We start from the raw sequence: 16502 nt of genomic DNA on the forward strand, positions 1-16502 counted from the left end.
TTCCAAATGCAATCAAGAGTCATGATTTATTCTTACGTTCAAAGAAGAAGAATTTCCACAGTAGTCCAAGCCATAGCTGGGCTTCAGTTATGCGTAATAATGTATTGCCTTTAGACCTTTGTCACACAGGCAGCAGCAAAGAGAGCTGAAGGGTGGAATGAGACTCCCTGCTTCCCTCCTGTTCGTCTCCCTGCTGCTCAGAGCAACGGCCTGCCCTCAACTTTGCCCAGTCCAGGCTTTTTGCAGGAACTGAAATCGTGCTTTTTTCCTGGACCACTGCGAGTACTCCTCTACTGTTATCAGGCTTCAGAATCAATCTCAGTTCTATACCTTTGTTTTGTCTTTAATAGTTTCTTCCAATAGGGGTTCCCATGAGACCACTTTCAAGGAAAACAAACAAGATCTACTGCAGCCCCTTTCCTGGCGATCTTTATTCTGATGTAACTGGGTACAGCAGCCTCTCTCTCTCTCCCCCAGCTGTTCTTTTCCCCTTTCCTTGGCCCTTGACCTTACGTTGCGTGTTGTCGGCTGAATTTAAGCCACAGTATCTGCTCTCCCCCGCTGCTCGGATAAACTCCCAACAGGCCCTGGATACTTAGCAGAACCAGATACCCTCATGCTGCCCATTGTGCAGGGCTTCTCAGGGATGCCGCGTCAGCATGAACCCCAGGGGTATGACACAGATGTGACGGCTGGAGAGTGGCCTCAGTTTTGCTCACAGGAGTATGGGTGGCAGGTCAGGAAGAGCGAGGTACAGACGGCAGATGGTGCAGGCCAGCAGGCAGAGCAGATGCAGCAGGCCCTGGACGAGGCCGGAATTTCCTGTTCTCTCTGCTTAGGACATACTTGTCCCAGATAACTGCAAGAATCCTTCCCTCACGACCTGTTTTAAATAGCACACCTCCCCCTTCCCCCCTCCCCCCTCCCCCCACCTATATCCTTGGCAGCTTTGCTTTTCACCAGAGCAAGTATCGCAATCCAACATAAGTTTCACTTCTTTACTGTCTGTTCCACTCCCCCACTAGAATGTAAACCCTTAAGGACAGGATTTTTGTCATGTTCATTCCTGTAGTCCCACATCTAGGATGATACCGGGCATATACCAAGTCTCAGTACATATTTGGGGGGTTGAAGGATGGGTTGATGCACAGATGGATGGATGGGGAATGCAGTGAATTCAGGCTGGTCAGATAAGATGCTTCAGAGACCACTGAGGCCTCAAAGGATGAGGACGGCAGGACGCACCGAGCATCCGGGAGCGGAGTGATTAGCAGAGATCCTTACACTGCATGTGGAGATGTTCTCCTACTGCCCTCACTGGAGACCACAGCCCCCCAGGCATGAAGAGTCTGGAGATGATTGGTGTGCCAACATCTGGAAGAGCGTCCCAGGGAAACGGGGTTGGGGATGGGGGAGGACTTGTCAGGGTTGCTGGAGGCAACAAATACTCTTTAGTCCATGTCCCTCCCCTTTGGGGATAAAGAGCAAGAGACTGCTTCATAGGTGCTTGCTTTTGCCAGCGAAGCAGGTTTTGTATCTAGTTAAGTGACCCAAGACCTCCTAGCCTGAAAGAATTAGGAAACCCATCCTAGAAAATGGCACGTACCTACGTGTCCCAAAGCTCTGGGGCTGTCCACCCTGGTTCGCACTCCCCCACCTGTCTACTCCGGCTCTGCCAGGGCTCCTTGGGAGCAGAAAATAAAATCAAGTCCTCTTCTTTTCTCCTGTCTCACTTCACTGCTTTGCCTCTCTTTTTCCCCCTTCTCAACCTCCTATTTTGTACCTATTCTTTAAAAAATATATATATATATATATTTTTTTTCCCCCTAACTTCAGACATTCAGCAGCTGTTACTGCAGGACCCAGGGGTAGAAAATGGTCTCAAATGCTGCTGCTCTGGAAACACAGAGCATTGAGTGGTGTCAGAGCACCAGCCGGCCAGCAGACAGAACCACAAGGAAGAGAGAGGGCCCAGTGCTGGCTGTATCCAAGGTCAGAAACCCAGATTGCCTGGGAATTCATCCCTAAGACCCAGTTTTATTGACGAATAAGTTTGCATACAGTAAAATTCACTCTTTTTTTTTTTTTTTTTTTGCGGTAGGCGGGCCTCTCACTGTTGTGGCCTCCCCCCCTGCAGAGCACAGGCTCCGGACGCGCAGGCCCAGCAGCCATGGCTCACGGGCCTAGCCGCTCCGCGGCATGTGGGATCTTCCCAGACCGGGGCACGAACCCGTGTCCCCTGCATCGGCAGGCGGACTCCCAACCACCGCGCCACCAGGGAAGCCCAAATTCACTCTTTTTAGTGTACAATTCTGTGAGTTTTAACAACTGCATATAGTTATATCACCATCACCCCTGCCCCTGTGAATTTAACTTCTCCCTCCTTCCCCAGCCCCTGGCAACCACTGATCTGTTTTCTGTCCTACAGTTTGTGTTGGCAACTAATTCAAAATTTTCTAAAAATAGTGTGCAGGTCAAATAAAATATCTGGGAAGTTAAACTCAGCCCACCTGCCTTCAGTTTGCCCTTCTGGTTTAGGCTATTACAGAAGACAGAGAGCTTTAACTGTGGCCCCTGCCAACGTCCCTGGCTCACCTGCTGGAAACAGGCAGACGAGAACAAGGGAACCAGTGTAAGGGGAGAGCTGAGCATCACCCTGAGATTTGTCAGGCATGAGAGGCAAATATGGGCTCTGCTTTTCAGAGAGAAACAGGAGATTTTAAAACGTGAAGAGCACACAGGCATAAAAACGAATGAAATAATGCCATCTGCAGCTACATGGATGGACCTAAAGATTATCATACTAAGTGAAGTAAGCCAGACAGAAAGACAAATACCATATATCACTTATATGTGGAATCTAAAATATGACACAAATGAACTTATCTATGCAACAGAAACAGACTCACAGACATAGAGAACAGACTTGTGGTTGCCAAGGGGGAGGGGGGTGGGGGAGGGATGGAGTGGGAGTTTGGGATTAGCAGATGCGAACTATTATACAGAGAATGGATACACAACAAGGTCCTACTGTATAGCACAGGGAATTATACTCAATATCCTGTGATAAACCATAGTGGAAAAGAATATGAAAAAGGATATATATATATGTATGTATAACTGAGTCACTTTGCTGTACAGCAGCAACTAACACAACACTGTAAATCAACTGCACTTCAATTTAAAAAACAAAACAAAACGGTGAAGAGCACAGGCTGTGCGTCCTGGTTTCTTCACTTCAGAGCTCTCCGAACTTGGTCCAGCAGCACCTCTCAGCTCCCTGTCTGCAAAATGGGGATCTAATAGCACCAGCTCTTTGGGTGGTGGTAAGGAGTGAACACGTGTGAAGAGCTCAGAGCCACCCCTGGCTCAGGAGCGCTCCACGCCAGCTGTTATCATCTGCTGAGGCCCCCCAGACTCATGGGATGCCTTCCATCCCCTCACTGAGCTTACACTTAGTCTTCTCTGTACAAATAAGAATAACAGGGCTTCAAAAAAAAAAAAAAAAAAAAGAATAACAGGGCTTCCCTGGCAGTCCAGTGGTTAAGACTCCATGCTTCCAATGCAGGGGACGTGGGTTCGATCCCTGGATGGGGAAGTTCTGCATGCCACGCAGCGCAGCCAAAAAAAAAAAAAAAAAAATGAGTGATAACATAATGGCAACCAACTCAAACTGAGGAATTAAGTGCTGGATTACATAAAATGTTCTCCGGGCTTCCCTGGTGGCGCAGTGGTTAAGAATCCACCTGCCAATGCAGGCGACACGGGTTCAAGCCCTGGTCCGGGAAGATCCCACATGCTGCGGACCAGCTAAGCCCGTGTGCCACAGCTACTGGGCCTGTGCTCTAGAGGCCATGAGCCACAACTACTGAAGCCCGCGCGCCTAGAGCCCGTGCTCTGCAACAAGAGAAGCCACCGCAGTGAGAAGCCCACGCACTGCAACGAAGAGTAGCCCCGGCTCGCCGCAACTAGAGAAAGCCCGCGCACAGCAACAAAGACCCAATGCAGCCAAAGATAAGTAAATTAAGATAAATTTATTAAAAAAAAATTCTCTGAAGGGAGGTAATCCATAATGACCTCAAGCCCAATGAGTTAAACTTGCCTTAACTTTCTGCTGCCCTCTCACAATGGCCCCTTTGGGGGAAAACACTCCACTCTTTAGATATTAAATAAGCACATATCCTATAAGCAGGATGGAAGAGCTGGAAGAAAATCAGTACTTATTGATAATCTACAATGTGCCAGGCTCCATGCTTCCCAGTCATTTACTAAACATTCATTCAGTATCTATTAATTATCTAGCACTGTGCTAAGTGCTGGGGAATCAAGAATTTGGAAAGGATCCAAGTCCTCATGGCGTTTCCAGGTCCTTACGGACGGAGCTCACAGACACGGGAAGAGGGGGGATCTACAGGTGTGCGGGCAGAGGGTCTACGGGAAAGCTCTGTTCCTTCCTCTCAGTTTCTCTGTGAATCTAAAACAGCTCTTAACACAGTCTTTTAAAAAAGGTGTGTGTGGGGAATGGGTAACAGTCTTATTGATACTGTGATAAATGTCTGTCGGGGGGCCCAAAGGTATTGAATTCTAACTAAAGAGTAGGGGGATGGGGTGCCCAAAGGGAAGCCTTTCAGGGGGTAACGCTGTGAGCTACCCTGAACGTGGAGGGCACCTCGGGAGCGCGCTGAGCTGGGCAAGACGAGAAGGGTGGCTGGAGTCGCGAGGGCCCAGACACTGGCTGAGAAGTCAGGGCTTGGTCCTGGGGTCTCTTGATGTATTGTTACCTGATTCAAGCCTTATAACCACCCTGAGAGGATTACACAAAGAAAAAGAAAAAGAAAACATACTGCTATTTTATAGATGAGGAAGTTCAGATTGAAGTGAGGGGCTCCCAACCATAAAGTAAGTGGTGGCAGTGGGATGGGAAGTCTGTCTGAACTTGACCTCTGTGCTTTCTGCCCTCCAGTCCACAGTTTCCCCACACGCCCCAGGTCGAAGGCCGCTGGCGATGCCCAGTACTCACCTCCTCGGGGCCGGGCCACACCAGCTCCAGGTCCCCCTCCTCAACTCCTGGCCTCTGCTTCCCGGGAACCTGCGGAGGAATCTTCCCACGCCCACCCGGCTGACCTCTGACCTCTGCCTCTCCCTCCAGCCTTGACTTCCCTCCGCGCCCTACAAACATTCCACAGCTGAGCACCCCTCAGATTTCCGCCCCCACCCCCGCCCGCTCCATGCTGTACCTGGAGCACCTGGCCCGCAGCCCCTCTCCCACCTGGCTGACTCCTTCCTCATCTGACTTCCCCCCAGAAGCACCCCCTTCCTCCTCCTGTGTCCTCAGGTGCTCCCTCCTCTGTACTTTGGAACCTCCTCATCTGCCCTACAGCTCCCCAGAGGGGGTCACATGGTTCGTTTTCCCCTGTAACTGTAGAGCTACACAGTGGACACTCAGCAAAGGATTGTTGAGTGAATGAGTGGGGTCCTCCCTCCCCGGCCCTGGGCCTTCCTGTCCAGCACTCTGCACGGCCTGGGCCGCATCTCTTCCCTCCCGGCCTGCGGTGCCCTCCAGTCTCCACCCTTGTGGGCTCTGCCCTCATCCAAAAGCAAAGCCAGACACAGAGGACTTCCAGAACCAGAGGGAATTCCCAGACGTCTCTGCCTACCTTCCTGCTCAGAGGGACCGTGAGAGTTAACAAGGCGCTCAGCCTGGAAAGGCTGAGGAAGAGAACCTTGGCCCAGGAGGAGGTCACCAGCACCCCACACCCATCCCAGAGTCAGTGGCAGGCTCTGACATCAGCAGCAGCCTGTGCCCCGATCCTGCAGTCTCCCCATACCACCTCCTCCCCCTCACGACGGCCATAATTCTCCCCAGGACAGCAATGGCAGGGCCTTGAACGTGATCTGCCGGCCTGTCCCATGGTAACCCCTCCCCTCCCCGACCGAGAGGCACGTGTGCACGAGGGCGCACGTGGGCCAGGACGGAGGAGAAGCCTGGGGCGGCTGGCCTGCTGCCTTCCCCCCGGGCCCCCCGACCTCTTTCCACGCCGCTGGCTCAGGCTGGAGACAAACAAGAGGCCAAGGCTCTCCCTCTGGTGCCAGCTTCCCTGTGACTCTGAGAGGGATGGAAACAAAGCCCACAGGCAGCGTTCCTAAGTCAGAGCCAGCTCCCCAGCTGCTCCCTGTAGAGAAGGAACAGGAACCTGCCCTGAGCCACCACCGCCGGGAGCTGAGTGCTGGGAGGGCAGGGGAACCAGCCCCAGAGAACAGACAGCAAACACACGCACACCATGACACAAATCAGGACCGAGACAACCCCTCTAGGGAGACCCACAGTAAGGGACAAGTCAGTTCCAGAAGGCTGGGTGGTTAAGGCCTCACAGCTCATGCGGGCGGCGGGCACGGGGGCCCTGGAGGGCGGGCCGGGCCGCCAGGCAGCCACTGCTCGGAGCGGAGCCCGGACAGGCGTTTCTCCGGGTCGCTGGCCGCATCCCACTGTGCCAGCATGGCCTGAAGGGGGCATGTGGGATTCACCTGCTCCCTCTGGACCCCAGGCACCGGGCTCCAGGCAGGTCCTGTCCGTTTCGTCCTTTCTAGAGTGAGGGGGACAGCAAGAGCTGGTGGGGGGCCTTCCCTCCATCTCCGTGCAGTGGTGACAGGACACGGAACTCTCTCACCTGGGGGACAGGCCCAGGACCAGGGCCAAATTCAGTGTGATCCTCTCGACCCCCAACCTTCTTGCCAGGTGAATCCGGCTCAGAAGCAACCTCAAGGTCAACCTTAAGAGGAAAAGATGTCATTGGAGACCAACGTGCAGCCTGGAATGAGATCCCCTCACTGGGCCTGGACAGGAGCGTGGGGACTGCAGAGGAGAGGCTGGGCCTCTCGCGAGTCCCCGTTCAGACCACAGGGCCCCCCAGAGTGGAAACACTGGGCTGGGCACCCCAATACCCTGTCTTTTGAACCTTTCAGCTCATGCCAGGCCCTACGGCACAGCCTGGCCAGCCTAGGTCACTCGGGAAAGCGTAAAGAAGGGCGTGGGGCATGGCCAGGCCCGGGCCCCCTCTCTTTGTGTCTCCGGCCCGTTCTCCCCTCTGCTCTGTGAGCTGACAGGACTCAGCCCTGAGGCGTGATCCTTGCTCCAGAACTAACCCCTGAGACGGGAACTGACCCTAAACAGGGCTTTGGTAAAGGCTGTTGATAGAAATGGATGCATCAATAATTGAGCAGCTGAACACACGAAGTGTCGGGGGGCTGCAGGAGGAGCCGTGAAAAAACGGACTGAAGGTTGTCGTCCCAGACCTGCCGCCGACCAGCTGTGTGACCTTGAACAGCTCATTTCCACCGTCAGTTGAAACGCACAACGTGAGAGCTATGACTTTTCAGTTTCGTTTGGAGACTTAGCGAGGACTGTAGCCCAGGAGCCAGCCTCACAGCTCTGAGGAACTGCTCGGAAGCATGTGTGAGTTAGGTGAAGAGGGTACGCGCAACAAAGCACATGTCTCAGGAGAAGGCTGCTGCTAGTCACGAGGAACAGGTATCTCCTTTAATGATTTTAGTGCTTTTTTAAGTAAGGGAAGATGCAAGAGTCCGGGTTCACAAAAGTTTTCTCCTGAAAATCTCTAACTATCTGAGGGCCAGTTCTGCCAGTTTTCCCAGAGCACAGAGTGCCTCATCCTGATCTTCGCCCTGAAGTCCTTTTAGGGGTAACTATAGGTCAGCGACTGCAGGGGCTGTAGAACTGGATGGTGGGCAACATTCCTCAGTTGGCAGTACCCTCCCCTTGGTCGTAGTTTTGACCAAGGTTTAGGACGCATCTCATGACCAGTTTGTCCCATGGCGCTAGGAAGGCTCATTCTTAGGTCTGGTGAAGATTTCGCTGACATAGGCCACTCAATGTGCTGTTACTGAACTAGGCCCATAACAGTCTTACTCGTCTGTTATAGTTTCCCTCTTACTGGAAACTACAGGAATTGTTTCCCTCTTACTGCTTCTTCCCATATCTAGGGTTACACTATTACAATCATTGATCTTATGTAGAACTATTTATTTGCTTAATCAAGTCGCCTAGTTGTCATTATTTTCATTGGAGGGTCCTTCTATATAGGTTGGAGAAAGTCCTTTAAATGATATATTTTCTAGTATATGTAATCTTGTTACAGGTCATGGGGCATCTGATCTTCATCCAAGGATTACTGTGATAAGCTCCAGAAACACACTTACAATGTCCTTTTTTTTTTTTTTTTTTTTTCCTGTGGTACGCGGGCCTCTCACTGTTGTGGCCTCTCCCATTGCGGAGCACAGGCTTCGGACGCACAGGCTCAGCGGCCATGGCTCACGGGCCCAGCCGCTCCGCGGCATGCGGGATCCTCCCGGACCAGGGCACGAACCCGTGTCCCCTGCATTGGCAGGCAGACTCTCAACCACTGTGCCACCAGGGAAGCCCACAATGTCCTTTTAATAATTCAACTAAACTTCACAATAATGTAACCAGGAGCCAACAAAAGAAGTGAGCCTTGGGCAGTAAGTACAAACTTGGAAGACAACTGACAACATTAGAACTTAATATCCACTAGAACTTTTTTTTTTCTCTAAAACCACCTTCATTTCTACCAAATATAGCCCAATTAAGGCTAATTTGTTTGCAAAATAAACTTGGCCTGATTATTTACGTAAGTGTAATTGATTATATAGGCTCTTTTAAATTATTTTTCCTGGAACTTTTCATAAGGAATTGCAGATTGAACTTTTAAAAGCCCTCTCAAGTTGAGCCAGGAAAGCCATGCCAAGGGCTTGCCATTAGATTCCGCCACAATAACTATAGATTTGGGTGAATTCCTCTCTTCTCAAGGTCTCCAAAATACCTTGACATTCTTGCACCTGCCAGGAGTTGACCTTCCTTATTCACCTGATAAGGCTACTGGGAACCTGAAAGTCTCCACTTTCTGGAGAGATCAAGTAGAAAGAAAAGATAAATGTTTCAGTTCTGCTTACAAAGGTCCAATTTACCAAGTTGCTATAAGTCATAATTAGCTTAAGGTTTCCTTATATCTAGAAAACAAAGATTAAAAGCCAGTGATATTTCTGACAAAAAGTCATAAAAATTATAACCATATTCATCAGTTATCAGCCATATATAACTAATCTTTTTAAAAAAATAAATTTATTTATTTATTTATTTTTGGCTGCATTGGGTCTTCGTTGCTGCGCACGGGCTTTCTCTCGTTGCGGTGAGCGGGGGCTACTCTTTGTTGTGGTGCACAGGCTTCTCATTGCGGTGGCTTCTCTTGTTGCGGAGCACAGGCTCTAGGCATGTGGGCTTCAGTAGTTGTGACACGCAGGCTCAGTAGTTGTGGCAGATGGGCTTAGTTGCTCCGCGGCATGTGGGATCTTCCTGGACCAGGGCTCAAACCCATGTCCCCTGAATTGGCAGGCGGATTCTTAACCACTGCGCCGCCAGGGAAGCCCTGTAACTAATCCTTGATCTTGATCCTTTAACAGTTTTATTAAGCCATCAGGGTTTCCAGTAGAATTCTTTAATTTCTTACCCAGTTCAGTGGTTAGTTCCCAATTAAGTACTTGTAAGCTAAGTTCTGTATGTATTTTACATCAATCTAGCTGGGGTGTTAGTCAGAGGTTGGCTTTCTGACACCCCTTAGTTGGCCTAATTGAGGAAAGACATTTGGCCAGCCTCACACCTAGTCACTCAGTCCAGACCATTCAGTGTCTTTCTGGAGGCAGAACTGGGGGTGGGGGGGGCACCCCCACCAGTATCTTTCAACTGGGCGTCAGGTACCTGTTATACACCACCAAATAAAACTCTGGATTATCAACCAGTAACTGGGAGATCTGAGAACCAGGAGAAACTCACCCAGATTCGTCTGGACTCGCTGAGGAGGTGGATGGGAATAAAAGGCCCTTGCTGCTGCCAAGGTTCTGAATCCTCATAGTGTTCAGACGGAGGACAGAAGTTAGCTCTGTGCTCCTTCACGGTCAGCAGAACTGTCCACGGAAAAAAAAAAACGTACAACAAGAGAGCTGTGAGTTTCAGTTCTACTGGGGGACTTACTGAGGACTACAGCCTGGGAAACAGCCTCTCAGATAGCTCTGAGGAACTGCTCTAAAGAGGGAGAGGTATGGGGGACGCTGGCTTACGTGTGATTTAGGGGAACGGTACCTGCACTCAAGCACACATTTTGGTAGAAGGTTGCTCCTGGTCACAAGCAACGGATTTCTCCATTCATGACTTTAGTGCTTTTCTAAGTATGAGAAGATGTAAGAAACCAGATTCATAAAAAATTTCTAAAACATTATAATATTGATAACTGTCTAAGGGCTCACTTTGCCTGTTTTCCCAGGGCACAGTGTGCCTCATCCTGATCGTCTTCCTGAATTCCTTTCAGGGTGTCCTGTAGGTCAGCAACCGCAGGGGCGATGACTTGATTCTTGTAGAACCGGGTGGGAGCGCCGTTCCTCCCGAGACTTCAGGCCCCTCATCCTGGGGCTGGGTGGCCTCTGCCAGCTCTGCCTGCCTGTACCCTATCAGAAGCCCTGGGTGCTCTCCCAGGGCAGAGCTTCTCAAAGCCTAATGTACAGTTCACAGAATACCTTCATGGCAATCACCTGGGAAATTTTTTTTTAAATACAGGTTTCAGAGCCTCAATTCTAGACTCGTTAAATCTGGAATTTTTGAGCATGAGGGTTACAAAGCTGCATTTTAAACAGCTTGCTGCTTGAGAACCCCTGTCACATGTGCATACTTTTTTTCTAAATTGCCTTGACCTCTGCTGCTCCTTTTTTTCTCTCCCCTCCATCCAGCCTGGTCAGGCACCAGCCTCCCAAGCCCTTTCCCCACCCCCGCCCGCACTCCCCGCAAATGGCCAAAGGCTCCTTGTGAGGCAATCCCTCTATCCTTGGTGCCTTCCTTTACACGATGAGTGATGGCTTTTTTATCTCCTGATGATGAAACACAGCCTTCAGCTGGAGGCATTTAAGGCGCAGGACGCAGGGTCCGGCCGCGGCTGCAGGACCCAGAGGCCAACCCTGACGGCCCAGGAGGAGAGGAGCCAAGAGCAGCACCACCAGCCTCCACGCCTGCCCCCACCGCCAGGGAACCATGCTCCTTGCCACGTTTAAGCTGTGCGCCGGGAGCTCCTACAGACACGTGCGCAACATGAAGGGTGAGATCCTGGGGCCCCCCTGTCCGGCCGACCAAGAGCCCGCAGGCAATGTCTCGTGGGGAAAGTGTGGGCTTGGGGGGGCAGGGGACAGGCCACTCAGGTCCCAGGGGTGTCGCTCACTGGGGGAGCCTTGCAAGCCTTCTCCCTCCCGTACCTCAGTGTCCCCCGTGCTGAAGAACAGAGTCGGATACGTAGGTTCCTGGGTGCCTTGCAGACTCTCATCCCCAGCCTCCCCTCCAGGGCTCCGAGCTGTCTTGGCTTCTTCCTGACTCTGCCTTTCTCTAGGATGGGTACCAAGGGTGCCAGGGAAGTCCGAGCCGCAGTGGCAGAGGCAGGAGTCAGCCTGGAGTCCAGGAAGCTGTGTTGACAAGCCTGAGGCAGGGAAGGCGGGAGACGGGGGGCGAAGGACAAGAAAGGGGAGTAAGACAGCCGAGGAGCACATAGAGGGAAGGTGGGTGAGGTGGGGAGTCTCGCTGTCATCGGTTAGGAGAACGAAACCAGGGCCACTGGAGTCAGTCCCCTGCTGTCGCTGAAGGGACCACAGACAAACCTAAGCAAGTCCTTTCTAATTACAATGGGTTCAGGTGGCCACTGTTTAGATGGAAGCCGCACTTGGAAGACCTGTACCTGGCGTGGGGCTGTTCTCTCTAGATCAGCGGGAACCCCCGGGCACAAGGAGCAGTTACTCACGCAGAGGCCACACAGACCTCAGGGAACGGGTGTCTGTAATTCCCCTTCTGCAGCAGGATAGGTTGTTCAAAGCTTCTCTCCCTTTCAAGAAGGAAACTTCGGCAAGCTTGAGTGGGGCCCCTGCCTCCAGGCCCGGCCAGCCCAGGAGGCAGGAAGGTTTCTGGGCCCTGGAGGTATTCCTGATCAAGCCACTTTCTGCCCCAGGCCAGCTTCCTCCTCTGTGACGAGATGAAGAGGCGGAACATTCTCTAAGGGGCTTATCTGCTCCTAAGTGACAGTTTCCCTCCCTTCCCTGCAGGGCTGAGGCACCAGGCTGTGCTGGCCATCGGCCAGGAGCTGAACCGGAGGGCCCCGGGGGGCCCGACCCCAGCTGCCTGGATTAACCAGGTTCGGCGTCGCGGCTCTCTGCTCGGTAAGTGCTGAGGCTTCTGGGGCTTCTACCAGCGGCGGGGGGCTCCGGGGCGGGGGGGGCAAACGATGTGCATGTGGCTCTGATCCCTCCCCCCGCATCCCCCAGGCGTCCTCACTCACTTTGATGGGAGTGGAGTTGTTCATGGCTAGACCCCCTCCCTGTCCCCTGTGTCTAACTTAACCTGCAGGCTGGACCATATGGCTTTGGTCTGGGCTCTTCAAAGATGAAAGGGGTGAAAGCTCGTGGGAGGCTAGGAAGCTGAGTCTCTCCGTGGCTTTGTGTCCAGGTTCTCAGCTGGAAGACACTCTCTATAGCGACCGAGAACTGGCCTATATCCAGCAGGGAGAGGAGGCCATGCAGAGGGCCCTGGGCGTCCTCAGTGACCAGGAGGGCTGGAAGAAGGAGAGCCAGCAGGTAAGGGCAGGTGCGGAGGAACCCACAGCTCCTTGCTCTTCGCGGGCCGTGCTCAAGGCCAGCTGGGCTCTCTGTTCCTCTCAGAAGTCCGGCCTTGTGCAACAGGCACTGGGCAGCAAGCAGTTTTGACAATTCTCCTTTCCCAAGAATATATCCCCAGATACCCCTCTCCCCCCAGCAAAGATGTCCTGGAGACTCACGTTTGAGAAACGTTGTTCCTGTATCCCTAGCTCCCCTCCAAATGCACCGTACACCCATTCAGACCATGCAAAACGGGGACTCCAGGGGCAGGAGAGGCCTCATCCCCCTGGGTCAGAAGTTCCAATGCTGAAGCACAGTGTCTGTGCTGTTAGCCCGCCTATGGCTGACCTCACAGGGGTGACCTGGGCTCACGCGCAACAGGGCTGGACTGGGATACGGGTGGCCCAAGGCCCTCTGGGGCGTTCTGCTCCTGGGCACTGCCCCTTCACTGGGAGCTGGGAACAAGGCGTGCATTAGAGGCCAACGGCTCTACCGAGACTTTGGCGGCTTTATCTTCACCAGAAGCTCACGTGCTGCCCATTGGCCAAAGTTCAGGTGAGATGTTTCCAAGTTCTCAGAGTGAACAGACTACAAGTTTGCGAGTTGGGAAATCTGGGATCTAGGCCCAGCAATGCTCTTCGCTAAGGGTCCTGGGGCATCTCACTGACCTTCTCTGGCCCTACATTCCTCTGGTGTAAAATGAGGGATTGGACTTTTAAAAAAACCTATATGTGAAATTAGCTGGCTGTAAACCACCTTCCCTGCTCCCAGGTGCATCTCTCTCAGGATCTTTGAGCTTCTGAAGTCAAGTAAGGGCCTTCTCCGGTGGCCCTTACCCACACCCATCAACATTTACACGCAAGAAAAAAGGGCCCAGGGAACAGGCAGGTTACCTCCCCAGTCCTCAGCAGGTGTACGAGGCAGGCGGCAGGAAAGATGACCTCCGCCACCTTAATCAGAGATGGTTCCAGGCTTACTCAGGCTTAGCCTAGAGTTCCCCTGGCTGTTCGCCTCCTGCCTTGCCTGGCACTGTCTACGTGTCCTAGGCCGGGAATATTTTTTTCTAACCTTTCCCTTGGGGCTCCTCTCTTCCCTGCCGATAGGCGAATGGGGACGAAGTGTTGAGTAAAGTGATCCCAGACGTGGGCAAGGTGTTCCGGCTGGAGGTGGTAGTGGACCAGCCCATGGAGAGGCTTTACGAAGAGCTCGTGGAGCACATGGAGGCCATGGGCGAGTGGAACCCGAATGTCAAGGAGATCAAGGTGGGGAGGCCCAGGCGGAAGGATGGCCACAGCAGTCGGGAGGGGGCTGTGAGCTGCGGTGTGCCTCGGCCCCCCACCTGGCTGAGTAGTGACTCTGGTTCTCTGTGGCCTGGCAGGTCCTGCAGAAGATTGGAAAAGACACAGTCATCACTCACGAGTTGGCCGCAGAGGCGGCAGGAAACCTTGTGGGGCCCCGAGACTTCGTGAGTGTGCGCTGTACCAAGCGCCGGGGCTCCATGTGTGTGCTGGCTGGCATGGCCACACACTACGGGGAGATGCCCGAGCAGAAGGGCGTCATCAGGTAACACGGGCAGCAGCCTCAAAAGCTCCCTTTTTTAACACAGGCTGGGGCCATGCACCTGCCAAGTGTGTGATGCATCCCCAGCTCTAAGAAACCAATCCTTGGTTCCTACCCTCAGCTTCCTTTCAGAGGAAGTCTCATTTTCCATCGCAGGGTGGGGAAGACAAGACTGGCCACACTTACATAACCAGTTTGTCCTGACCCTCCCAGCAAGTTTAAGAACCTTAGTAATTTTCTAAAACAAGAAGTAGGGCTGATGGGACAAAGTGAGAGAGTGGCATGGACATATATACACTACCAAATGTAAAATATAAAGCTAGTGGGAAGCAGCGCATAGCACAGGGAGATCAGCTCGGTGCTTTGTGACCACCTAGAAGGGTGGGATACGGAGTGGGGGAGGGAGACGCAAGAGGGAGGGGATATGGGGATATAAGTATACATATAGCTGATTCACTTTGTGATACAGCAGAAACTAACACAACAATGTAAGGCAATTATACTCCAATAAAGATGTTTAAAAAAAAAAAAAAAAGAAGTAGGGCTGAGGTTTAGCTGGTATGCTCAGGTCCCACTGTAATGTTGATTAAAACAGAACCCATACCACTTGGAACAGTTGCTACCCGAGTTTCCCAGGGGCCCAAGGCACCACCCTGGACCCTTCCTTGACCTCCCCGTCATCCAGCGACTAAAAGGCACCACAGGAGGCCTCCAGGCTTCAGCTCCAGCTCCAATCAGCATTTGTTCTGATGAGCTGGTAACCGTGCCAACTGTTAAATGTCACCCTTGGCAAAGGACACTTCTCTGATGAGATTTGGGAAAACTAGTCAGCGTTCGAGAACTTGGCTTTGTCCCCCTGACCTGACGTGTCTTCCTTCACCCGGCAGAGCTGAGCACGGCCCCACCTGCATGGTGCTCCATCCCCTGGCTGGAAGCCCCTCAAAGACCAAACTCACCTGGCTGCTCAACATTGACCTCAAGGTAAGGGGCGGGGGAGGGGTGCTCGGGACAGGCGGTGGTGAGCAAAGTAGGCTCTTACTGCTCCCACATCATCCCGCACACAACTGCAAAGAGCCTCCATTTTGAGGGAACTGGACCGCTGCAGAGGGGACACTGGAGTGATGGCCTAACTGCTGTTCCATCATGTCAGAAGCCTGCACTGGCTCCCTCTTACTTCTCGTATCAAATTTCAATGCTGTAGTTATTATTAGAAAGAAGGAAACTTAGGCCTAAGAAGGTATGGTAGCTAGCTCAGGGTCACACCGCTGGGCAGACGGGGCTGAAATCTGCCTGGACAGCAAAGCCAGCGCTTCTGACGGTCACGACAGCAGGGCAGTAAAGCAGTCCTCCGGCCCCTGACCCTGATCAACTGAACGGGGGCACGTACCAACGGAGCTAGGAGGCCAAGCCTAGGCAACCCACCAGGTGTGTGATCGGGCACGGCAGTGTCTAGAGTGGAACGTCACCCACAAGATGGCCAAACTCTTCTAACTTCAACTCTAGGGATGGCTGCCAAAGACTATCATCAACCAGGTCCTCTCGCAGACCCAGGTGGAGTTTGCCAACCACCTGCGCAAGCGCCTGGAGTCCCGCCCCGCTCTTGAAGCCAGGTGTTGAAGACCAGCCTGCTGCTGCCAACGGCTCCCAGCTGAGCGCGCCTGCAGGCTCACGAGGAGGTCTCTGCTGGAAGCCTACAAGTCTGTTAAAGATCTTCATCCAGGGACAGTGGGATGGGATGGTGGTGCGTGTCCAGTATGATACTAGAACTCAGATGGGTAACATTTTAGTACCAAGAAAGTGGGGACAAGGCTCTTTTAACTTCATTCACTGATGAGCTGTAAAATGAAGCACAGGGGTCCCAAAGTATTTGTAAAACTTTTTTTTCTGGGTCCTTACTTGTCTACCTAGAAACATCTTTAAAATGCTACCAGTTAACGAACGCAGGGTGCACAGGGTGCAAAATACAAGGATTAGGACCGCATGCTTGATGAGCTCAAGAGCTCCATTCCCTGTGGGCAATGTGTGCAGACAGAGCAGGTCTTACACAGGGCCTCCTGAAACCCTCTTCTCCTCCACCAAGGTGGTAGAGAACTGCGCCAAAGAACAAGCAGCTCCCACAGCGGACACCGTCCAGAACTCTAGTTCAAGTTAATGAAAAAATACAAAACTAATGATCAGACTGATTCCCCTACTTCTTCCATGAGCAATAGTCAGAATAAAGAATCGTAACTAAC

The 16502-nt window shown here is 52.4% G+C and overlaps 1 protein-coding gene across 1 annotated transcript; it reads left to right on the forward strand.

Annotated features, from left to right (window-relative positions):
* The first annotated feature begins 10918 nt into the window (after positions 1 to 10918).
* On the forward strand, positions 10919 to 16103 carry STAR (steroidogenic acute regulatory protein). Its single transcript, XM_081220730.1, has 7 exons — positions 10919 to 11171; positions 12160 to 12273; positions 12560 to 12687; positions 13812 to 13970; positions 14087 to 14271; positions 15156 to 15249; positions 15772 to 16103. The coding sequence occupies exons 1-7, from the start codon at positions 11108 to 11110 to the stop codon at positions 15883 to 15885; spliced, it is 858 nt and encodes a 285-aa protein (XP_081076856.1). The 5' UTR covers positions 10919 to 11107; the 3' UTR covers positions 15886 to 16103.
* The last annotated feature ends 399 nt before the right edge of the window (positions 16104 to 16502 follow it).

This window comes from Mesoplodon bidens (assembly GCF_964165515.1).
Source record: "Mesoplodon bidens genome assembly, chromosome: 20".
Lineage (NCBI taxonomy): Eukaryota > Metazoa > Chordata > Mammalia > Artiodactyla > Ziphiidae > Mesoplodon > Mesoplodon bidens.